At 35.7% G+C, this 26,324-nt stretch overlaps 1 protein-coding gene, 1 long non-coding RNA gene and 1 pseudogene across 5 annotated transcripts; 2 read left to right on the top strand and 1 right to left on the bottom strand.

Moving 5' to 3' along the window:
* Window positions 1-1,999: 1,999 nt before the first annotated feature.
* On the top strand, window positions 2,000-2,866 carry LOC139867843 (F-box/LRR-repeat protein 25-like). Its single transcript, XM_071856193.1, has one exon. The coding sequence runs from the start codon at window positions 2,000-2,002 to the stop codon at window positions 2,864-2,866; it is 867 nt and encodes a 288-aa protein (XP_071712294.1).
* A 3,381-nt stretch (window positions 2,867-6,247) lies between these two features.
* On the bottom strand, window positions 6,248-6,357 carry LOC139869648 (U2 spliceosomal RNA; annotated as a pseudogene).
* LOC139866763 (uncharacterized) lies at window positions 6,288-17,345 on the top strand. Of its 4 annotated transcripts, XR_011765612.1 has the most exons (5): window positions 6,288-6,388; window positions 7,779-7,913; window positions 15,556-15,866; window positions 16,029-16,093; window positions 16,947-17,345. It is a non-coding gene; the product is annotated as an uncharacterized lncRNA (long non-coding RNA). The 4 variants fall into 4 exon arrangements; XR_011765611.1 differs by lacking the exon at window positions 6,288-6,388 and having other exon boundaries at window positions 7,127-7,913; XR_011765614.1 differs by lacking the exons at window positions 6,288-6,388; window positions 7,779-7,913 and adding an exon at window positions 15,395-15,450.
* The last annotated feature ends 8,979 nt before the right edge of the window (window positions 17,346-26,324 follow it).

The raw sequence follows: 26,324 nt of genomic DNA, 5'->3' as shown, positions 1-26,324 counted from the left end.
AACGGTAGTCCTACTCGTGAATTCCCTAATCTAAGGGGTTTACGACAAGGGGATCCCTTAAGTCCTTTTTTATTTTTAATTGTCATGGAGGGTCTAAACATTTTATTGCATGAGTATGTTTCTTCAGGTCTGATCCAGGGAGCTCGAATAGCTAATTCGGAGGTTATCGTGTCTCATTTATTCTACGCCGATGACGTTATGATTGTTTCAGAATGGAATTCTTTGGACATGGAGAACATTATAAGGTTGTTCTCTTTGTTTCATGATATTTCTGGATTGAAGATTAACATAGATAAGTCCAAGGTTTATGGTGTGGGTGTTATGGAAGTGGAATTAGGCATCATGGCTACTCAAACAGGTTGTATGGCTGGTGCTTTTCCACTTAATTATTTAGGGCTTCCTCTTGGTGCCAACATGAAGTTAGTGAAAAACTGGAAGGTGTTGGAAGATCGATTTGTTAAAAAGTTATCCAGATGGAAAGGTAACTTGTTATCTATGGGAGGACGTCTAACGCTCATCAAATCTGTTTTAGGTAGTTTGGGCATTTATTTTTTTTCATTATATAAATGCCCAGTTGGTGTTCTTAAAAAATTGGAGAGTTTACGTTCTAGATTTTTTTGGGGAGGTGGTGAAGAAGGGCGAAAGATGACGTGGATTAATTGGCAACAAGTTCTAGCTCCATATTCTAAAGGTGGCCTTAATGTGGGGAGCTTAAAAGCTTTCAACTTGGCTTTATTGTTGAAATGGAGGTGGCGATTGTTGACCGACAGCAAGGCGTTATGGGTGAAAGTTATCAAGGTAATTCATGGTGATGAGAATTCGGGCGCTCAGATCAGACATAATAGGCGTGGTACATGGGGTTCCATCACTTCTTCTTGGTCTGATCTACATACTCAAAATATAATTCTCAATAATGTCTTCAAGAGAAAGGTGGGAAATGGCGCAAACACTAAATTTTGGAAAGATATTTGGATTGGTGATTGCTCGCTTGCTTCCAGGTTTGGTCGTATTTTTTCTCTTGATATGAATGGTGATTGTACTATTGCAGACAGGTTCATCAATGGGGTTTGGGTTTGGGACTGGTCTCGGGAGTTAACTTCTTGTCGTCATCAGGCTCTTTTGCAAGATTTAAAGTTGGTTATCGATTCTTTCGTGTTGGGGGGTCAAATGGATTCGTGGGCTTGCACTATCTCGAAACAAAGCTGTTATTTAGTTAAAGATGGGAGAATGATGATAGACAATATGTTGTTACCTTCGAATGGCCATTCTACTCGTTGGATTAACACCCTTCCTCGCAAAGTTAATATTTTTATGTGGAGGGTGGAGTTGAATAAACTTCCATCTCGTCTCAATCTGTCTAAAAAGGGCTTGGAAATTATGCACATTGATTGTCCTTCATGCGGATTCAGCGTCGAATCAACGGAGCACGTCTTGTTTGAATGTCCGATCGCATCTCAAGTGTGGTCCAGAGTGCAACTTTGGACTAATGCAGATATGCCTCACTTTTGCTCTTGGAATCAAGGTTTGGCTTGGTTAAACAATTGGAATTTTACGGCAAGAGTGAAGGACCATATGTTCATTATTATGGCTGCTTATTTGTGGATTATGTGGAGGTACAGGAACAATGTGATCTTTGGTGAGAACAAGATGAAGAAAGCAGATCTTTTTGATTCTATATGTAATTTCTCGTTTAATTGGATTAGATATAGAAGCAAATGTAATATTTCTAAGAACGATTGGCTTTGTAAGCCATTGTAAGTTTTTTGTGGTTGCTCTTCTAGTTTCTTTCTAGAGTGAGTAGTTTATAAAATGTGGCTGTTCAAAAAAAAAAAAAGTTATATATAATAGGCGTATATGTAAGCTATTGGAATCACAATCAAACTTTTTTATTATTCCTATTTCTACTATTCCTATTCCTATATAAAATATAAAATAATAAAAAACCATTTACTCGCAAAGAGAGAAATCACGGTTTAGCAACCCTAAAAAAATTCCGTCGATGGATGTCCCGGTGGAGTTGATTCAGCGTATACAAACGTTGATGCCTGTAGAAGAAGCGGCTCGTACGTGTGTGTTGTCCAAGACATGGTCACGTGCTTGGTCTACCATCCCTCATCTCAGGTTTCATATAACCTCATGGTTTCCTACAGATGAAGAAAAAGAAAGAGATTACATTCAGTTTATGGATCGCACCATGTCTAGGTATGTCCGAGACAACATACCAATCGAAAGTTTTGATTTGAAACTAGACGACATGCAGTCGGTTTCTCTTATTTATGAATGGATTCGAACTGTTGCTGCCCGTCTCAAGGAGCTTTCCATCCATCATCAAAGTTATGAATCTGAATATTTACTTCCGGGTGAGATATTCTCCGGGAAATACCTACATACTCTGTCTATTAAGAATAGTTCAGCGAGACCTAAACCTTTAATCAACTGTATGTCACTGAGAGTACTCAAGTTGTTCCATGTGAAGATAACTGAAGAGGTACTATGTACCTTATTCTCTACTTGTACCTTACTCAACAAAATTAAAGTGTCAAATTGCTTTAAATTGAAGACTATTAAGGTTAGAAAGCTTCGTTATCTTCAACAACTCGATTTAGAGACATCAATGCCATTTGATGTTTTGGAAATTGATGATGTCCCTAATCTTTGTTTGTTTTACTACCATGTGTTGTGTGTACCTATGAAGACATTCAACATGGCCTTTTTAACGAGCGTTACTGAATTATCTATACATGGTGTGATAATAGACTTCGCGTTTCTTGACATGATCAAATCGAAATTACCTTTTCTGGAGATTTTGGACCTTGATATTATGCACGGGACTCTAATAATTTGGATTTTACAAGTTCTTCGTTGAAAAGACTGACCCTAATAATTTGGTCAAAGAGACGGATTGACATACAAGTTTATGCTCCAAAGTTACTTTATTTGAATTACAAAGGCAAAACAATGCATGGTCTTCTATTAACATCGAGTAATGCTCCTAAAGATATCAAGCTTGAACTAGAAACGGGGGGTCGTATTGATCATTCTTTCTTCCTTTGGATGAGGGACCTACTCAATATATCAAGCAACTTTGATATCGAAATAAGATATGTGATTGATGAGACGCCGTTGATCGATGTTAATGATCTCCAAATAAGGTTCCCAATCCCATCTACGAACGTGCAACAATTATCATTAAAGACATTTTCATTTATTCACTTGCCGGGGCACCAGATAGTAATTGATGCACTTCTTTCGATTTGCCGTCCCAAATACGTAACCATATATATTTTTAGTCTTGAGAGCTTTGAGGTATTCGCTTATAAATTCTTTAAACTCGTGATAAGTGGAATAATGGCAAAGAAGACATCTGACCAAAAAAAGATGGAGGTCAAGAATCCTCGTAATGAAAAATGGGAAATTCTAAAAGATTGTTGGACAAGTATTCGTTACACGTCATATCACGGCATGTTCTATTCACTTGAGTTGAAACCAAACTGGTTCAATGGTTTGAAATTATTACTATATGAGTTCTTTGGCTGATAATTTATCAAAGTTTACCTCGTCTCTTTGTAACTTTTTTTTTTCATATTTATTATAAGGATATTTATTTAAGGCGATTTGAGCTACTAGCTAAGGGTGTATTCAGTGTCATGTGACTTGATAATTTGTGTGAGAAATGTTTCATTTGATATATCAATTACTACGTAATTTGATATTAAGACTTGAGTCAGTGTGAGTTTGTTATTGGGAGTAGGCTTTGTGATTAACATGTATGTGTTTACTGTTCTATTGTTTCAAGGTTTTTTTTTTTTTTTTTTTTTTTTTACTGAATTCAACATAACATCTACATACTCCAAGTTCTACAATAAGACAATCAGTTATAAGCTCCATAGTTATCTATTTATCCGAATGCTAGATAATGATCCATTGTCATTAGTTGGTCTTACTATTGAATCAACTAGTCACTGGCTACAGGTTTTAGAATCATACTATTTTTTACTTAAATGGTGTCAGTTTGTTGTCATTTTATTTTGTGTCATGGTCTTATGGTTGTGGAATGTCAAGTGTATTACATTACTAAATTGCAGTATGTTATTGACAAAGCAAATTCGATCTGATGTTAACTTTGAAGGTGGAAAGTCAAGAAAGGTTATGTCAATTATTTGGGTTTACAACATTTTTGTTATGGCACATTGTTATTAGCAGCTGCCTGCTATTATTGAGAGCTAGTGTTTCTTCTGGATGGTTTTAAAGGTTGTGAATAGGATAGTTCATAAGGTGCTCTCAATTAGTCTCAAATGGAAGAACTTATTCGCTTTGAAACTTGAATTTTGGCGCAATTGAAACATGGTTCCAAGTTTCTTTTTCACATTGTAATGAGAGGTTGATTTATCGTTGTAATTTATGGGAAATTGACAAAAATACACTTTTTAAAAAAAAAAATTCAACAAAAATACACCTTTTTTTTTAAAAAATTATCAAATTATCACATTAGGTCGACCAAATTTTGGTCGACCACTTCATAACATGGGTCGACCACCTCATTTTTAAAGTGGTCGACCATCCTTACACTATGATCGACCAAGTTTTGATCAACCACCTCATCTACTTCTTCGAAATCATTATCCCACTTTCTGCTAAACTGAAATAAAATTTTCTGATCTAAATAAATCTTTATGGTGGGACTAGAGTGAGGCTGGAAGTCAAATGTTTGGGTAGACTTTGTCACTCGTCTTCTAACATGCCACGTGTTCATCATATGTAGTAGTAGGTGGATCACGTGATCTAGACTCATACGTTGACTCCGTTAATGATAGAATTTGCATCAGCATCAATATTATTTTGTTGGTCGACCTGGTCGACCATAATGTAAAGATGGTTGACTATGTAGTCGACCAAACTTATATTATAGTCGACCAAGCCTTTGATACTAATTGGTCGACCACCTTGAAAATGATGTGGTCGGCCCATGTTATGATGTGGTCGACCAAAACTTGGTCGACCTAATGTGGTATTTTGACAATTTTTTTTGCAAAAAGTGCATTTTTGTTTAAAAGTAAAAAAAAGAAAGTATTTTTGTCAATTTCCCGTAATTTATACTAATTTTACATCAATTCATAAAGTTGAGATGGTACCACTATCTTCTCGCCATTCTGATAAGAGTGATGATATGTACATAATCCATTTTTATTATGTACACAATCACAATGCTTTATAGTGTTGTACAGTACAACACTGTAAAGCACAGTGATTTTGTACATAACAAAAATGTGTTGTGTACATATCACTTTCCCCTATAAAGGTAAAATAAAATTGGGGTTTGTTCCCTTTTCATAAATAAGTAGGTTTCTTTATTTGAATTTGATGTTTGTATAACAATTGTTTCCTTCGTTTCAATTCTAAGAGAGTTGTTTCCTTCGTAATTCGTAATTATAGTGTGTTTGACTATATAAAAAAGGTTCAGATGTTAAAATAAATAAGTGAATCATGTTTTAATTAAAAAAAATCGAGTTGTTGCAAGGGATACACAAATTCATTCATTCTCTTTCTCCTTGCTTCATCTTCTTTAGCCATCTGCTTCTTTGAGCTTCATCACCCAAAACTCTTACATGTAATTTATTTAACACATTCGTTATGCACATGAGGTGTTCGACGAAATGTGTATGTAGTTTTTGCTACTTTTTTTTTAAATATTTATGTTTGGATTTATATTTATACCTCTAATTTTATTTAAGCTATTAGATGCATATTTTTGATTTGCTGCTTGAAGCATCATGCTGAAGGAATAATCCAAGTATTTTACCTCAATCTGAACCAGATATGCAGTCACGGGTTGCAAATTTCTTCATAACACGAAGTTCATGGCTCGGTAATCTCTATTATATTTGGATTAATTTAACGAGTCTGTTTATAGTTATTGTCAATTCAGTTGCCAAAGTTCTCTATACTGAACCTATCTTTTTGAGTTGCCATAGTTGTGTGTATTATCGAGTGCGTTGTTGTATGATTATGAATGTGGAGTTGTCCAACATAAAATATGATGCTTTCTGTCTAGAACAGGTATGGTTGAAAATGGTTTCCAAGTCCATATTTAGGGATTAAAGCACTTAGGTATAACATTTGGAATAAGAAGTTCAAACATGTCAATGTCACAAGTATAATCTCTTCCCTCAATTTGCATTTTGCAAGCTGTACTAATTGATAAAATGTGTATATATATATATAGCCAACCATATGCTTTACAGGAGCTTATGGTTTCATCTATATCACGGTTGGTGTGCAGATGTCTCATATATTAGATATTAAACAGATAAGAACAGATGCTACAATTGATAATAGACAAAAGGCCGAGAAAGATATGCTTTTCCTCCATAAGGGGCTTGATTCACAAGTAAGATATTAACTGACAGATTTTTTTTTTTTTTTTTTTTTTTTTTTTTTTTTTTTTTTTTCACACCTTGGACTCTGTTTACAAAAAAGTTAGGAGTATATCATGTTATTTAGTTTCTTTAGTTGGGCAACTTGGGATGCTTCTATTCATGTTCTACAATATAAGGCTGAAACTATTTTCATAAAACCGTTACACGTCGGCTCATGTATTGAAGACAAATGAGCAGTTTTGATTCTCGTTTCAATCTACGTCGGCTCATGTATTGAAGACAAATGAGCAGTTTTGATTCTCGTTTCAATCTTCCTATATAAGCCTCTTCTTTCTATATAAGCCCGTTTGAACTGAAAATTACAGTTAATAAAGATATTGTCAAACGTTCGACCCCGTCAATAACTACTTGTTAAATAAATAAATAAACAAAGGTATTGTCAAATGAGTAACTATAAATAAATGTAGTTCTAGAAAGGACAAAATTTAAATGATCAATCAAGCAATCAAATCAATTTGGTATTAAAAGAATCACTCTATACCTTAAAAGAGGGTTTTTATTAGCTAATATATCTTTACAAAACCTCCTTTAAGACCCTTAGATTAACAAAAGACATTAATCTACCCTTTAATCTAATGGTCCATATTCATCCTCTTTCATTATTAGCTAATAAATCAAACAACTTTAATCATGTACCTGAAATACCCTTAAATTAAAAAAGAAAAAGAAAAAAAAAACACTGAGCTTTCAACAAATTAGGGGTTCCTCTGAAATTGAAGGGTTTTTGTTCAATAATCCATAAACGCACCGCATCAAATTCTTCCCCAATTACATCTCACGATAATCCTAAATCGCCCCAATAGTTGATACGCAAACCCTAGAAATATAATAAATCCGTTAATGAAATCATATCAACATAATTTGTTGGATTCAGTAAATCACATCAGTTGTAATATGAATACAATTTAGGGCAACGGATATACACTCTAAAATCAAGATTTTCAAGAGTTCCTTCTTTCAAATCAGATGCATACGACTGTGGCTACAGCCATCTTATGTCTAAATCGCTTACTCAAACTGCTCAGTTAACACATTAAAATATTGCAACATCTTTTTTTGTACCTTGTATTTCAAGAAGGAATGGAAAAGACATTTCAGATTGCTATTAAAAGCTTTGAACAGAGAGAAAAAAACTGGAAACTATTTCCAAAACACAGAGAAAAGACCTTATACAGGGTGTTTCAAATCTGTTTGATTTTTTGTGTTTTTTATTATTCAAAACTATTATGTATAGTTTTATTTATTAATCAATGGATCAGTTAGTCATTTCTTTTCTTTTTGTTCTTCAATATCTAATTTTTTTCATACTCAGATGCTAAAAATTTCACTTGACGACTTAAGGTACACTCTAGAATTTGACTTTCTAAGAAATGAAGATGAATCACTTGAAGATGGTTTTTGATTGATACAAACTTAGAATTACTCATGGACACCCTAATGCAACTTGCCACATAACGTGAACATCTAACAAAGCAGGTACACAAAAAATTGAAAACTCTCTTATGTTATTATAATAAGTTTAGTTTGGTGTATTATTAACAATTAAAGTCTTCACATTATTAGAGTTTCCTAATAGTTTGTACATGCTAAAACGTTTTGACATTGGTTCGTAGACTATTTCATATTGATTTGTTTGTTGTTGCAATATAATGATATTATGTGTAAGGGTGCTTCAAAGACAATGTGAGTTTTTTATTTATGAATTAGTATTAGTTGTCTGTATAAACTTAAGCAAATAATAAACTTTATTTGGATTTCTTTTAGAAATTATAAGCTATAGTGGTTCTGATGAGCATGAAGAGATATAAAGTGACTTGAAATCAAATAAAGCACTCTTGATTTTTTGCAATTTCCTGAAGATCTTGAAATGCCATATTGTTATTCACCTGTTTAAAACATTGAAACAGGATCTCGTCATGAAGTTCTACACATATAGGGTTTATAATTTTTTTTTTTTTTTGAAAAGCAAGTAAAACTTTCATTGATAAATGGAATATTTACAAAGCCCTATAAACTATACATTATGATGTGTCATAAATATGGATAAAAAAGAAAAAAATGAACCTCAAATCATAAAAACATGAACGAAGAGACACTAAACCCCGCGGCACTTGAGTGAATTCGAGCTGAGCTGGAGCGGCCAGACAGTACCGCTGATGCGATGACAAAGTTGACCACTACAGCCCATTTAACCAAGTGAATAGTGTGATCTACGACATGACTTCATGACCGGTTTCGAGACCGTACGAGAGCTTTGTATCCAATTAGCCGATGCCCGTGCTATGAGTGTTCAAGGATGTGTAGAACGAGGGATTGATGAGCCACTGATGCCATTCGATTGTTGATTTCTTTGATCTTTTAGATATCCATGAAAATGATTGTGTTTGGATCTCGGAAAGTATAGTGGCAGGACACCAATCTTTCTTACTAAATACTTTGGCATTTCGGTATTTCCATAATATGTAAATTGTGGTCCATTTTGTTGCTTGCCAAATGTAATTACCAGAGGATGATGTGGTGAATGTTTGATCCGCTGAAGTAATGTCTTGGAGGTTGGAAAGCGAGTTTGTGGAAAGATTCCACCAAGATAAGATTGCGTTCCAGATCGTTTGGGTTGAAGTGCATTGGAGTAGAATATGTTCTATGGTTTCGACATGTGAGTTACAGAGTGGGCAAAGAACGGTATCGAGATCAATGCTTCGCTTATCTAATTCTACTCTAGTCGGGATTCTACCAAGTAAGATCCTCTAAATGAAGATGTTAATCTTTTGTGGTATGAGTTTGTTTCTGGGCGTATTGAAGGTGTTGGAAGGTATTTCGAGTTTGAGGTTGTCTAAAATGGTTGAGAGGGATTTTGTAGTGAAGAATCCGGAATTATCTAAGTTCCATATCCAAGTATCGGGTTTTTCAGAAAGGTTAATGGAAGAAAGCTGGTTGTTTAGTTCCGATAGTTCATTAAGTGTTCGTCCGTATGGTTCACGAGACCAATTCCAAGTTCCGAAAGTGAGCGAATTGGTGGAAGAAATGCGTTCCGATACTAATGCATTTTTATTTGATTCAAGCATGTAGAGTCTTCTGAATTGGTTGCTAAGAGCTTCTGTTCCGAACCATTTTTCCAGCCAAAATTTGGTGTTGTTGCCATTCCCTATTCTTTTTGTTATTGAGGTGGTGAAATTAGCTCCAAGATTGTCAGCAATTTTTCCGGCCTTGATGATTTCATTCCATATTGTGGTACCTGAAACATTTCTAGATAAGACATTAGTATTAACCCCCCCTCCCTCCCCGTAAATGCTCGATATGACTTTGGTCCACAGTGCGTTTTGTTCATTATAAAATCGCCACCACCATTTACATAGTAGGGAAATATTTTTGCAGAAAAGAGACCCGATGTTCAACCCGCCTTTGTCGTAAGGTAAGAGGATGTGTTCCCATTTAATCCAGTTTATTTTATTTTCTGTGTCCGAACCTCCCCAAAAAAATTTTCTTCTTTTTGATTCAAGTACGTTGATTATTTTTACGGGTGCATGGAATAAGGAAAAGTAGTATAAAGGTATACTGGATAAGACGGATTTAATTAAGGTGAGGCGGCCGCCGTATGACATGGACTTGGCTTTCCAGTCGGAAAGACGTTTGTCGAACTTATCAATAATCGGTTGCCAAGATGAAGCCCGATTGGAAGGGACCCCAATCGGAAGTCCAATGTATGTGAAGGGTGTTGATCCGGCCGAGCAATCGATATATTTGGCCATCTCCTCGACGTCGTTTTTTGAGACACCAATCCCGTAAAGATTGCTTTTTTTGAGATTTACTTTTAGGCCAGATATGTTTTCGAAGCATTTTAATAGTTTAGATATGTTTTTCGCATTACGTTTGCTCCATTCGCCAAAGAAGATTGTATCATCCGCATATTGGAGATGAGATACTACAATCTTGTCATGGCCGACACAAATACCACGAAATTGGTCATTTGCAATGGCCCGTTTGGCGAGAATGTTGAGGCCTTCCGCCGCGATTATGAATAGGAAAGGTGATATTGGGTCACCTTGGCGGATGCCTCTACCAGGGGAGAACTCCGTGGTCGGGGAGCCATTGATGAGGATGGAGATTGAAGAGGAGGAGAGGCATGCGTGGATGAAACTGATCCATTTGGGGCCGAATCCCATACTTTTCATGGTATCAAAAAGGAAATCCCACTCGATGCAATCGAATGCCTTTTCGAAATCCACTTTGAATATGAGACCCTTTTGTTTTTTTCTTTTTAGTTCATCAATTAGTTCGTTTGCTATAAGGACATTGTCAAGGATATATCTACCTTTGAGGAAGGCGGTCTGTTCTATTCCAATAATTTTGTGGATAACATTTGAAAGTCTATTGGACAGGATTTTTGTGAGTATTTTGTAGTAGCTTCCGATTAGGCAGATAGGACGATATTCGTTAAAACCGATAGGATTGGATTTTTTGGGGATTAGTGTGAAGAAGGAAGCATTGCAGCCCTTAGAGATTTCGGAATTGGTCCAAAACCAGTCGAGAGCTTTAATGAGATCCTCTTTTATCAACCACCAATATTTTTTGAAAAATTTCATATTGAAGCCATCTGGACCAGGAGCTTTAGAGCTGTCGCAGTCAAGGAGTGCATCCCGCACTTCGTTTTCAGCAAATCGGGCTTCAAGTATGAGATTGTCGGTATCGTTTATATAATTATGATTAGGCTCGTTTTCGAATGGACAATTACCTTTGCGTTTTTTGGATTTGAATAATGTCTCGAAGTATTTTAACGCCTCATTTTTGATTATGTGTGGGTTCTCAGACCATGTACCGTTTAAGGAGATACCACGTATATTATTTTTATTTGTTCGTCTTTTGATGAAATTATGGAAATATTTTGAATTTTCATCTCCTTCAAGATTCCATTTAATACGGGCTTTTTGTTTTAGCATGTTGGTTTTCTTTTTTTCTTTTTCGATGTGTTGAATTTTATCATTAACCCAGTTTTTATGTTCGGATTCAGTTAATTGCCTGGTTTCTGCAATTTTTTCCCATTCGTTAGAGGCGTCTAAGTGAGCTTTAATTTCGGAGTCGAGGTTGCTAAGTTGAAGACTACACTTTTTAAGTTCGAGTTTTACGTTTTTTAGTTTATTACGAAAGATGCAGTCAGGTCGGTTTCCGTTAACAGGAAGTTGCCATGAGTTTTTAATGATGTCATCGGCATTTTTTAATTTTAACCAAGAGTTGAAGACACGGGTGGGTTTCGGTCCAAAGTCGGTGAAGGAGTTTTTTAATATGATTGGGCAATGGTCTGAAAGGTCACGCTCGAGGGTTTTTGAGGAAATATCTGGCCAAATGCTAAGGATGTTTTCGGAAATAAGGAATCTATCAAGTTTGCTAAATTTTAGAGTATTGAGACAAATGCGTGTGAATTTCTTTCCGCCTAATGGGATTTCAATTAAGTTAGCGTTATTTATGAAGTTGTTGAAGTTATCAGCCCAAGTTTGTTTGAAGTAGCAATTTAAGCGTTCGGATTTGGTTCTAACCTCATTAAAGTCGCCAAAGATGATGTGGGGAACATCTATGGAATCAATTAGTTTTGAAAGTTCGGACCAAAATCTCAATTTTTTTGTATGTGTATGTGGACCATATACATTTATAAAAGCCATATCGGACCCATACCCCGCCCATTTTCCCTTGATCGCGATAAAAAATTCCCCCTCAATTGCACAGTCAAATAAAAAAGTGGACGAATCCCAAATTAATAATAATCCCCCTGAAGCCCCTGTTGCGTCTTTTTGTATAAATTTTAGGTTTGAGTTGTACCAAAAGGATTCAATTAAAGAGTCATTTGATTGACCACATTTTGTTTCTTGTAGTCCAAGGATGACCGGATTTTCTTTAAGGCAAATTTGTTTGAGCCAATTGATTTTATCAGTTTGACCCAACCCACGAATATTTAAAGAAATGCAACTCATTTAAAGACTTACATACGAATGATAGGATGGAAACTCAGAGATCGGGCTCCCAGCGGATACCGATACCTCTCCCGTATTCTGTTGTGTCATTGGTGCTGCACGATCTCTTGGTGGAGAGTAGACTCTCATTGTCTTCTTTAGGTTTTGATGATGCCTTAGAAATGTTACCGGACATTTTGGAGGTGGAAGATGTTTTGCGGTTGAGTTGACTAAACTTTATTTTTTGCCCACTTCTCGCACAATGCTTTATGTATAGGAATTTTGATCTCGTGTTTTTCTTAGAATTCTCGGTTGGTGGTTTGGGTATTTGTTTTGAGGGGGCCTTTGGAACCGAAGTATTGCGTGCAACATATTTGAATTCAACGTCGACGATAGGAGAGTGAATGCTTTTCTTTTTAGTTCGTGTCGACTCTTTATGCTTTTTATTAGCTTTAGCCACCGGTATGATTTTACCAGTAGATTGGTTCTGGTTTATGTCGGGGCTATCGACTGTGGTAGTATTCTCATTAGGCTCCGTATGTGCAATGTTTTGTGGGGTGGTAGGGATAGTATCGGTTACAACAATAGCCTCAGGCTCGTTGATAGTGGAAGGGACATTATCTGTACAAACTTCGGTTTCAATTTCATCTAAAGGCTCAATGGGTGTAGTATTTGTGGATGAGGAAGATGAGGTGTTTTTGGTTGGATAAGTAGGTGAGGATGATAGCAATTTTTCGATGATATCATTGGGGCTCATATGCACGGGTTGGCATGGTGTGCTATCGGGGACAATATGTGGGTTAGTGCTACATTGGGAGTGAAGATTTGGGGAGCTATATTCTTGAAATGTGTCCGGGATATGGGGTGACATGAGAGGATTTTGAATGTCATGGTTTGTATTGTCGGAAGTGCGGTTGTGGAATTTGGTTGTCTCAACGCGTTTCGATGATGAGGAGGGTGAAGATTGATTATGGTTAGAGGGATTTTGGTTGACACTGTGTTCGACCTGTTTTACATGTGGTGATGGTGGGTTTTGGTTTTCTGAGTTTTGTGATGTTTTTTCATGTTCATCTTCCATGTGGGATTCGTTGTCCGATATAAATTCATCCGATTGTATGTCATCCTCCCAAACCGATGATTCATTGTCCGTTGAGTTAAAGTCAATAGGCGTAGTGCAATTTTCGGACACATAGGCAAGAGTAATCTTAAGATCGTAATGGATGAATACTTGCCCGTTTATAGGAGCGAGTGAACGCGTTTTAATGAGAACTTTGCCAAAAGATAAATCTTGCGAACCCTTATCATCTATAGAGCAATTTTGGAGATCCATAATATCCCCCCAACATTTAGCAATTTTACGGAAAGTATCCTCGTTCCAACATGCTAATGGAACACCCTTTATGTCGATCCAAACCAAACGCCCGGGTGAAATGCTTTCATCCGGATCCCAAGGGCGTATGTTATCTAACCAATTCCAAAGTGGGTGTTTTTTACCAAAGCTCATGAGGTTAATGACATCAAGAGCACATCTAATATCATCAAACAATAACATAACATCTTTACCTCCAAGGTATTTAGAGACAAAACCGTTAAAATTTTCGGACTTACAAATTTCATTAAAATAATCGAGGTGTTCAATATTTTTAATCTCACCTATGAGCGCATGTCCGAGAAGATCAACAATTTTCGTATCGGTTGGGGCCTTGATGGAGAACTCCTTGGATGCGAATGTATCACAGCCTTTGTAGATTTGAGTCGTGTTGTTAAGTACATCACAGAAGGAACGTTCGTTAACAGTGTTACTTAGATCAATTTTTTGATTAACCTTCTGCTGAGTACCATGAGGTCTATGACCATTGTGATTTTCATCAGCCTGTTGTGAGCTTTTTTGGTCACGGGCCTTGTAAACAACCAATAACACACCATCTGCTTCAGTCGAGTTCAGTTTACGTTCCATAGAGTTGACTTGATATTGAGGTATGTTCTTATAACGCACAAAACCGAATCGTTTCCCGTTCTTCAACCTTTTTTTAGGAATGTAAACTTCAGTTATATCTCCATGTTTTTTGAAGATGGACCAAAGTTTAATGGAATTCCAAGAATCTGGAAAATTAAAGAAAAGGAAGGAGGTAATGTTATTCTTGGCAGGTATGGGATGAGACTGAGTTGAACTAGGATTTTCTGAGGAGGGATATGGTTTGCCGTACGTCTTGATTAGGTTTTTGACATTTTCACTCTGCTTGAATCGCTGGTATATAGGGTTGTTTGTGGTATTCAATCGATTGTAGGAAGGTGCATAAGGGGTAAAGGATTGTCGGTAAAGTGGAGGAAAATCACAGTGATTTTTTTCAAAATTGGTCTGTTTCGAGTCAGAGGGGATTTTACGATTTTGATCTACTTTGACCCAAACACCTACGTTATCAGGTTGGTATTGAATGTTGTTGATGACATAGGCAGGTTTAGATTGCTTATTCTGGAGGTGTTTGTTCATATTATTAGAACAAGGTGTGAAAGGGGATACAGGAATTGAAAACATTGTGAATTAAATCTGATTGAATAAAATAGAGAAACTAATCTAAGAAAATAAAGCAGATACCAGATCGAGAATTAAAAAGAGATCAGAAGGCAGATCTCCGATCGCCGGAAATCAAAGGAGAGAAGAGAAAAGGGAGCGTCGCCATCTCTGCAACTAATACGGAGTTGTATTTTTAAAATACTGTCATTATTCTAGAGTAGCAGGTGATCCTTTAGCCAACAAATTAACCAAACTCTTTGAGACAAATGATCGAGCAGTTGATATGCAACTCAAAAAATGGAAGGTGTAAACCACATAAAGAGGAAGAGATCCATTAGGTGATTATCAGATGCAAAAGAGAATGGATTAAAGGCAGCAAAGAGTTGGATTATGTCGGAAAAAGATGATCGGAATATTAAAATGAGACGTTACCAGTGTAAGCCGGTTTGGAGCAGGAGAGAGATTTCTAAGGTAATGGACCCTTACAGTGACTGTCATTATAGGGTTTATAATTCAAACAGTAACATGAATTTTGTTACTGAAATGTTCACTCCTGGTACAATTAGACAATCTGCTACTTTCATCGATCAATCCCCACAATAAAGGTTTATATTTTATTATATTTTTCTCATGAAATGGATTTTGGGCTGATTTTGATTAGGTAAGGCAAAAACATAACAAGGTTACATTCGTTTTGCAAGAATTAACAAGACTTATTAAGGAGCAGGTCTTTCAATCATACACTCGTAATCAACATTCATTTAAGAACAACTTAGTTCCTAAAAAGCTTGAAGTTTTCGTTTGGAGGGCTAGGTTGAAGAGGCTACCGGTTCGATGTGAGCTTGATTAAGGGAGATTGATTCGGATACGGTTCGATGTCCCTTGTGTAATGATAGCATCGAATCCGTTGAACAAACATTGATCTTCTGCAAATCTGCCATGGATGTTTGTAATAGGCATGTATTGTAGATGGTATGTTCAGAGTCAATGTACGCATACAATAAATATCATTAATGAACATGCATATAATTTGGAATTTTCAAAAGTAAAGGTGGCAAATGGGGTTGTTTGGGCGGGTTGTGTTATCGGTGAAGTAGAGTAAATGATTAATGAAAACTTCTATGTTTGATATAGGAGCTGTAGCTAAATTCAGTAGGGGACACTCGTGCAAGAAAGCATTCAGAGATGACACTGAAAAGGTAAGCATCGATATTTCTTCTAATGTTGGGTGTTTGCATAGTGTTATGATCTGATTGTATTGCTTATATGTCACAATTATAGTATTTTGTAGTGTTTAGGTATGTTATTTTTTTTTAACAGCGATTGGGATCACCCGCGGGGACTTTAACCACCCGTTTCGATCATCTCCCGTTTCGACTATGCCGATGCAGCGATAAACCCCGCCTCCATCGCTGCTCGGGAGGAAACCTTGAAACCGATCCAAGGGCACGGCCAAGTAAAAACCCCCTCCCCTTTACCCCCAAACGATATGGGAAAGGTGCCATGGGTGGATACTTCATGGCAGGGATGAAATTGTATTTTTATTATGTAGCCAACGGGGGTCGAACTCCTGACCTCCCCTAAAGGAGGCAGACCACCAACCGCTGGACCACATCACAATTTCGTGTTTAGGTATGTTATTATGCTGATTATTATTACTTTAAGTTGTTTTCATGTTGCAACTATCTTTTTGTATTTCTTAATTATAGTGAAAGTGATTGGGATAATCTGATTGTTTATGTAAGTATCTGGTTTAGGAGTATCTTTAACTAACCAAAAATGATAATCTTGTCTTATTCAATCATGGATGTTATACGTGGTGTATCATCAATTAGATGACTAAATGGAGGGACCGTTGAGGGGATTATGAGTCAACTTGGCTAAATTCTTATTACTAGTCAAATTTGGTCTTATTGGCTAGCTGACTAGCCAAGAACGCCTTTTGCGGCCAGTTTTATAGATTTAATAAATAACTTATATTAATCATTGATTTTAATACTGTATTATTACAATACTAACCTAACTTTACTTTTGAAAAATCTAATTTTGAAGGTTTTATGCACCTAAGGATAATGTTATTGGAGAAGGTGGATATGGTATCGTATATCATGCTCATTTTGCTAATGGATCTCCTGTTGCTATAGAGAAAATTTTCAACAATGTGTATGTTTTTTCGGCGGCTTCTTTCTTACATAAATCTAGATCATTTAAGAGGGTTTATTATTTAATGTGTGGGCTACAGAGCCCAATTTGAGCAATAATTTAGGATAGAAGTTGAAACCGTTGGTCATGTTTGGCATACAAATATAGTTAGGCCAATTTGAGGGTTTATTATATATGGTTTTTTTTTTTTTACAATCTTATCATGTTCTCTTAATTTGCATCCCCCTGACGTCCCATTACCCTTTTAATGGGTCATTCTTGAAAAAAAGAGAATCAAAAATTTAGTTATGATACTGTATGTTTGTTGATACATGTGCATATTGATCTATGGTTAATTTTACTCTACGATTTAATTTTTGTTGTTACTGCATATTCGTGTTATTGCATATTCGTGTTAGTGCATATTCGTGTTAATATCCAATCACTACATACATCTTTCAACATATAACAGAATTCGAGTTCATAGAGGTCAGGGAGATGAAAACACCCGAATTTTGATCGATGGAAGTTAATCAGGCCACAAGTTCATAAGATGTCCTGTAGTTTAATCTTTTGTGAAGTTATGATAGTTATTAATTACATTTTTTAGTGGTCATTCTAAAATGTCATAATCTGATCAATGTATGATTTGTTATGTCTAAACATGAATATTCTACATAACTTACATAACTTCAATGTATGATTTGTTGTGTCTAAACATGTAGTTTCATCATATTATTTTTTTAAACTGAAGGTTCATTTTGTGCTTTTATCAGCGTAGGTACATGCTGGAAGACTTGAATGTTAGTATGGATTAATAATAAAAGTCCCTTGAGTTAGTCAAAAGCATCAAAAGCATGTTACATATGTAATCTTAGTTTATCGGTCTCTTTGTGAATTTTCAGCATGCCTCTAAGTCGTCTTTCCATTTCAGATTTGAGAAAATTGATAAAAGTAAACCCAAACACTATAAGAAATATGTCTAAGTAATGATTATCGTTCTCATTTGTCTAAAGTTGATTGTATACCATGTAATTAATAAAAGATACGTATATTTTATTCTTTGGCGAAAAAACTAAAAAATCTTTTATAACCAACTAATAGTTGATCAAAAAGATGAGACCCCTAAAAACCTACAAACCGAACTAAACAAACAAACAACCAAACGATAGCTCACGACACTAAACAATTCACCGGAAGGTATACCTAAAGAGAACCGCGACAACACAAACAAACGTCAACAAATACACGCTACAGAGAGGGTGACAAATCTACCAAAATGTTCGGAAGATTATAAACCATCTAAATTCACCAAATTTATTGCCTCTCAATGCCCTCAACCGTTTTTTTCTTCTTCTTTTGCTTTTTACTTTTAACAAGGGCTTTAGAAAGGTCCTTTGAGTTGATAAGAATAGCTTTAGCCGGCTCTTTTTTAATCTTCTTCTTTTGCTTTTTACTTTTATAACCACGGCTTTAAGAAGGTCCTTTAGGTGATAAGCATAGCTTTAACCGGCTCGCCCTCCATTTTCTTCATCATTTCATCATTATTAATATTACACACACCATTGTAAAAAGCACCACATACGGAACAAGAAGGCAGATCCGAGTCACAAATGACATCAACAGAGGGTACCTCTACAGGAGCTACAAACTCGTTTGAACTAATTTTAACATCTACAACCACTCTAGAGTATTCACATTACCTTTAACATTCAACAGAGGGTACCTGGATAGAAGATACATATTGATTCTTAAATGAATTATTCAGTTACAATAAATTTTTTGCAAAGTCCCGCGAATTCGCGGGTCTTAAACTAGTTCATTTTTAAATCAATTAATCACACAAATATATGGAAAAAAGGATGTAATTCGTTTATTTACTTTTATTATACTGCAATTTTGAAGATAAAATAAAGACTCTTTTAAAAATTCTTTAAACTAAAACCAAATCTGAAGTATAATAAAATAAAATTTTGATAGAATGAAACTATTAGATCATTATTCTAGTTTTGATATCCCCACATAGCAATAAACCCTTTAAAATATTAGAGGTATATTTTGGAGATAATATTTAGATATCGCAAAAGTATTTTAGGAATTATATTTAAATCTTTATTAGTTTGAATAAGTTTCCATTATAAAGTTACTTATTTATCAAGTTTGATTTTTAGTTATATATAATAATAATAAAATAGTCGTATATATTATATATTATATATATTATATATTCCTTTTCTATTCAATAAAAGCTCGATCATTTAATCGAAAAGAGAGATATTAAGGTTTAGCAACCCTAAAAAAATGTCGTCGATGGATGTCCCGATGTAGTTGTGTGATGTCCCGTACAAAACCATCGTGTACGAATCATCAACAACAGGATCATTACAAGGTTAAGTACTATATGCTGTAATAAAAGAAGTTGCATTCACGATAAAAATGTGACGTCATAACCGACATCACATGTTTTACACCAACAGTATGCTTCTACGAATAGCAAGCATGAATAAATGTATGTGACCCTTAGGTCGTTACAAAACATACTTTTAAATATATTAAAGTTTGAATGCAAGATAAACAGTTCATGCAGTGATAACACTAGAGCAGCGGGTGTCTACAGCAAGACTAGCACGACAGCGGAAGCAAATAACCTTAAGCACCTGAGAAAAACATGCTTAAAAACGTCAACACAAAGGTTGGTGAGCTATAGTTTAAGTATAACAGTATGTAAGGTAGGCCACGAGATTTCAGTGCTACAAAGAGCGTTTCAAAATAGTATGATAAAGTATATGTTAACCGTAGGCACTTGGTAACTAACTTAACGTTTATACCCCCTGAAAGTACACTTGGCAAGTGCGTATGTCTACGAAGTATTAAACACTCGTTAAATGCTAGGGCGACTAGCCCGAGTGGGGATGTCAAACCCTATGGATCCATATCTAAGATTCGCGTTCACCGGTTCAAAAACCAATGACTAAACGTTACCGAGCTAAAGGGAATGTTTCTGCCGTTATATAACCCACACATATATAAGTTTAAGTACTCGTGCCTAGTATGTAAAACATAAAATCCGCATGTATTCTCAGTTCCCAAAATAAGTTAAAGTAAAAAGGGAATGCTATAACTCACAATGATATAGTATCGGTAAAAGTATGACTCGGAAAGTAAGTAAGTAATCGGTCCGAAAGGTCCAACGAGTCCTCAACCGAAGTCAAATAGTACTAAGTCAGCAAATCGTCTGAATAGGTTTAAAAGTATGTAAATTAGGTCTTAAGGGTCATCATCATTCATCATCAAACAAAAGGCGTAAAGTAAATTTCGTTCATGAAAGTAGTTTAAAACAAAGGCTGACTTCAGTCAGTCACCACGGCCTCTACCCTTACTAAATAAGGTGAAACCAGTGGCCATGGCTCTGTATATGAGTCCTTTAAGTGTGGTAAAATTTACAGAAGCAAACTCGTCTTCGTTTGACCGTGGCGACGGTCTAAGTGCGAGTAGGTCAGAAATTTCTGCACAACGTTAAAAGGACATAGTGACGATCGGAGGGCCATAAATCCTAAACCGTAACTCGGATTAAGACGAGTCCTATATGAAAAATTATCTACTCGAACTGAGCTATCTGAAAATCATAGTTACAGTAGCCCAGGTCGTACGGGTCAGACACAGAAATAGTAAAACAGTAGGGTCAGTAGGTTCCGGTGGTTCTTGGTGTTCGATGCTTATCATGGTTCTCATCCTTGATGCATATAGCTTCAAGTGTACAACTCGTTGATGTGTTTGCATCATTTTTACCAAGGTTTGACCATCATAACCAAAGTGTAAGTCTAAGACATGAAGCACAACTCACTTAAGTGTTGCAAGTGTTTTGATGAACCAAAGTTACATCAAAGTCTTAGATCTAACACATACATGAACTTTAAAACTAATAATAAGTTACAAACTTGAAAGTGAACTTATGAAATCAAGATATTAAGTTGTAGAACATAGTTCTTAGTTAGATCTTGAAGATCCAAGACTCAAAAGTCTAGATCTAACATAAGTGTACAAAGTTATAATTAAAGAAAACTTACTTACATGTTCTTGAACTATTAAAGTTAACTTTTAGTTCAAGATTAATGAGATCAATGTTAACTAGTAACACTTGACCAACAAGAACATAAATCATGAAATTAAAGTGCAAGTAAATGAAGTAAATAAGCTAAGTAAGCAAGTAACTAGTAACTAGTTCATGGGTTATTCATACTTTAAAGATTCAAACCAAAGTTTGATCTTTAAGAAAGTAAACCTTAAAGTTTACTAACATGAATTACAAGTATGATTTACAACACATGAACCTTAAATCTTTTGAAACAATAAATGTAGAATCATAAACTAGTAAGTTTATGTTCTTGTGTTCTTGAAAATACAAGATATTATGAAGAATCAAACTAAAGAGTTGATTCTTGAAACTAGTAAGTAACAACCAACAACTAGTAACAAAGTAACAACAACTAAGTACAAGTAAAAAACAACAAATGATGATGATTAAGGGTGTATATATTCGGTTTTAAGACAAGGAAAGAAGAGAGAAAAATGTTTTTGTTACTTACAATCTTTAGAAAGAAAAGAGAGAAAAATGAAAGCAAGTTGAAGTGTGTGTTTTGAATGAGAGAAGTATGAATGAAGTAATGTGAAAAATGAAACCAAACTCCCTTGTTTGAAGGGTTAGGCCGACGGTTTTTGGGGGAGGAGGGAGGAGGAGAAAGTCTACTAGTTCTTAGCATGAAAAGCCTTACAAAAGTTGGTTATTAGTGTGCATGGTGTTGGAAGAACAAGTAACTAGATTCCAAAAGCCTTAAACTAACTAGCTTCCATCTAAATTGATACTTACAAGTGTTAGTGGGCTAACTAAGTCCATTAATATGGGTAGGGTGGGCTTTTAAGCCCATGTACAATTAAAAGGCCCAAGTTTGTAAGTAATTAACAAGTAATCCAATAAAAGCCCATGTAATTGACTAATAACCTTAGTTAAATAAAATGATTAATAAAACAAATCATGAATGTAAATAATATCTGAAAATATTATTCGTGTAAGTCTCGGGTGTCACAAAGACGTTTCGAGCAATTAAAGTCAAGTACGTTTAGTCATGGCAACATGCAAATGTAATAACATACATTTGTTTAATCACACGTATTAATAATAATAATTATTAATAAATAAACGTTGAAAAATCCATGGTTGTTACAAGTTGATTCAGCATATACAAACGTTGTTACCTGTAGAAGAAGCGGCTCGTACGTGTGTGTTGTCCAAGACTTGGTCACATGCTTGGTCTACCATCCCTCATCTCAGGTTCCATAAACCCTCAATTTCTCTTATTGAAGAAAAAGAAAGAGATTATTTTCAGTTTATGGATCGCACCATATCTAAGTATGTCCAAGACAACATACCAATCGAAAGTTTTGATCTGAAACTAAACTATCTGTTTATTGATCTTGCTTATAAATGGATTCCAACTGTTGTTTCCCATCTCAAGCAGCTTTCCATCGATCAAATCAATGAATCTTATACGTGTAGGGGTCGTAGTGAAAAAATTAAACTTCCGGGTGAGATATTCTCCGGAAAATACCTACATACTGTGTCTATTAAAAATATTTCAGCGAGACTAAAAATGTGATTCTGTCTATTAAAAAAAGTTCAGTGGGACCCAAACTTGTGATCAACTGTGTGTCATTGAGAGTACTCGAGTTGTACTATGTGAATATAAGTGAAGAGGTACTCGATACCTTATTGTCTACTTGTACCTTACTCGAGAAAATTCAAGTTTCATATTGCAGCGATTTGAAGACAATTAAGGTTAGAAATCTTCATTATCTTCGACAACTAAAGTTAGAGACAGAAGTAGCATTTGATGTTTTGAAAATTGATGATGTCCCTAATCTTTGCTTATTTTCCTACTTGCTTAATTGGTATAAACCTATAAAGACATTTAGCATGGCTTCATTAACGAGCGTGACTGAATTATCATTACAATGGGTGATCATAGACATCACATTCCTTGACGTGATCAAATCAAAATTACCTTCCCTCGAGATTTTGAACCTTAAAATAATAGACTGGACTATGGAAACATTGGATTTTACAAGTTCTTCGTTGAAAAGATTGAGCCTAATAATTTGTGAAAATAGGCGGATTGACATACAAGTTTATACCTCCAAAGTTACTGTTACGACAATTTGCCTAGCACACCCACACCAGCGGAAGCGAGGATATAATTTGTTTGAGACAAACTTGCGAGAAATAATAGAAAGCAAATAAAGTAACTGATAACATGATGATTTAACGTGGTTCGGCAAAACCCTGCCTACATCCACCCCAAGAGTTCCCTTTATTCTTATAATATAAAAGATCCCGGTATAAGAAAAAGTACACTATGAGTTAACCCAAACCCAAGTCCCTTAGATTTTAGGATAAAATCTAAGTTTTACGTACACCCTTTTACACTCCTTACAAGAATAAAACTCTCGACCTCACAAATAAACATACTCCATTGATAAACCCTATCAACTATGTTTTTCTCTCATTTGTGATCTTGTGATCCTCACTTGGATGGATCCATTTGGATGATCTTCACCTTCTCCATGGCCATGTATTTATAATGCATCTTACACATGTATTAGGTACATGTGAACACCATGTATGAAAACAATACTACAATACATAGCCATACTATTCTTTTTCCAATTTCATATTTTGGTTTCAAACACCAAAATTGTAGGCTACCTTTGACATTGAATCTATGGAATTGAGCCACCAAAAAAACATGTCAAATATATTGTGGTTGGTATTCAACCACCGTCCAACAATCTCCACCTTGGCGAACATTCCATCTTCTTCTTCACTGAAAATACTATCACCAAGTACTTTCACCATTGGCCACCTTATCCCCGCTACACACACCTTGAATCACCTTGGTCCCGAACCCCGATTCAAATAACACGACTAATAATTATGTGCAACTAACCCTGTTAACTTACCTAGTTGACACCGGAGAGGAGTCTCGAATCACCTCTTCTACCACAGTAGGATTTTCCTTCTCACCATCATCTACCTTGGCCACACATGTTCCAACATGTTCCCGACCTGTTTCCCGCATGCACGCTTTCAAAACCTTCGAGACACGAGTACATCTTGTACTCGCCACCAGACGGTATAAACCCTCATACTTCTCTCCCTTCATCAGGACCTCATCTTGAGCAGAAGTAGAGCTTTTGGAGATTGTGAGAACATCTCCCACCGGTACATTAACTGCTACCGCAGTCGATGAACCCCCAGATTTACCTTCACCATTCCTGCAGAGTGGAAATACTTCCTGTAGTAACCCCACTCATGACATTTGAAGCACTGGATACCCTTCACGCCGTCTCCTGATCTAGACCTACTGTTATCACTAGATCTCTTCTCGGCAAACCTTCCCCTTCCATGACCAACCATAGCAAACTCATGCTCAAAATTGTCACTGGATCTTCGTCTCTTATCCTGCGAACTGGGAAGAGAGGCAAGAAGAATAAGGGTCTTATCTTCTTCCTCCATATAAACCTCAACTTATTCAAGTTGATTAACCAGACCATTAAACACATCCACGTGTTCAATAATATACCAATCGTCATCCGCCATCTCAAATGGCTCCACCTTAAATTGCATACCGCCGTTTCTCGCCATCTCCAAACAAAAAACTATCCGAAACACCTGGATGCTCTGATACCACTTGTTATGACAATTTGCCTAGCGCACCCACACCAGCGGAAGCGAGTATATAATTTGTTTGAGACAAACTTATGAGAAATAATATAAAGCAAATAAAGTAACTGATAACACGACGATTTAACGTGGTTCGGCAAAACCCTGCCTACGCCTACCCCAAGAGTTCCCTTTATGCTTATAATATAAAAGATCCCGGTACAAGAAAAAGTACACTATGAGTTAACCCAAACCCAAGTCCCTTAGATTTTAGGATAAAATCTAAGTTTTCCGTACACCCTTTTACACTCCTTACAAGAATAAAACTCTCGACCTCACAAATAAATATACTCCATTGATAAACCCTATCAACTATGTTTTTCTCTCATTTGTGATCTTGTGATCCTCACTTGGATGGATCCATTTGGATGATCTTCACCTTCTCCATGGCCATGTATTTATAATGCATCTTACACATGTATTAGGTACATGTGAACACCATGTATGAAAACAATACTACAATACATAGCCATACTATTCCTTTTCCAATTTCATATTTTGGTTTCATACACCAAAATTGTAGGCTACCTTTGACATTGAATCTATGGAATTGAGCCACCAAAAAAACATGTCAAATATATTGTGGTTGGTATTCAACCACCGTCCAACAGTTACTTTATTTGTATTACAAAGGCTTCATAATGCCTAGTCTCCTATTTACATCTAGTAATGGTCACGAAGATATCAGACTTAAACTTGATACGAGGCATCCTATTGACAATTCTTTCTTCCTTAGGATGAGGGACCTACTCAATATATCAAGCAAGTTTGATATCGAAATAAGATATATGATTGATGAGACACTGCTGATCGATGTTAATGATCTCCAAATAAGGTTCCCAATTCCATCTACAAATGTGCAACAATTATCATGTTATAAATTTTCACAAAAACACTTGTCGGGGCACGAGACAGTAATTAATGCACTTTTTTCGATTTGCCATCCCAAATACATAACCCTATATAGTGATAGTAAGGAATTTGCTTTTCAATTCTTTGAACTCATGATAAGTGGAATAATGGCAAAGAAGACATGTGACCAAAAAGAGATGGAGGTCAAGAATCCTGGTAATGAAAAATGGGAAGTTCTAAATAATTCTTCTTGGACAAGTATTGATCCTTACATGTCGTATGACGGCTGGTGCTATTCACTTGAGTTGAAACCAAACTGGTAGAACCTACTCATCTTTGGTTCAATTTTTGAAATTAATACTATGTGAGTTCTTTGGCATATATTTTATCAAAGTTTACCTTGTCTCTTTGTAACTTTTTTTCATATTTAAGGATATTTAAGGCGATTTGAGCTACTAGCTAGGGGTGTATTCAATGTCACGTGACTTGATAAATTGTGTGAGAAATGTTTCATTTGATATTTCAATTAATTTGATACTAAGACTTGAGTCAGTGTGAGTTTGTTATTGGGAGTAGGCTTTGTGATTAACATGTATGTGTTTACTGCTCTATTGTTTCATGTTTTTTTTTTTTTTTTTTTTTTTTTTTTTTTTTTAATC

The sequence above is a fragment of the Rutidosis leptorrhynchoides genome, chromosome 9 (assembly GCF_046630445.1).
Source record: "Rutidosis leptorrhynchoides isolate AG116_Rl617_1_P2 chromosome 9, CSIRO_AGI_Rlap_v1, whole genome shotgun sequence".
In the NCBI taxonomy this organism is placed as follows: Eukaryota; Viridiplantae; Streptophyta; class Magnoliopsida; order Asterales; family Asteraceae; genus Rutidosis; species Rutidosis leptorrhynchoides.
The sequence above is the reverse complement of the archived record's forward strand: the minus strand, read 5'-3'. Positions and strand labels throughout refer to the sequence as shown.

Excerpts from the sequence above, each read along its gene's own strand:
- LOC139867843 (XM_071856193.1), top strand. The coding sequence starts at position 2,000 with ATGGATGTCCCGGTGGAGTTGATTCAGCGTATACAAACGTTGATGCCT.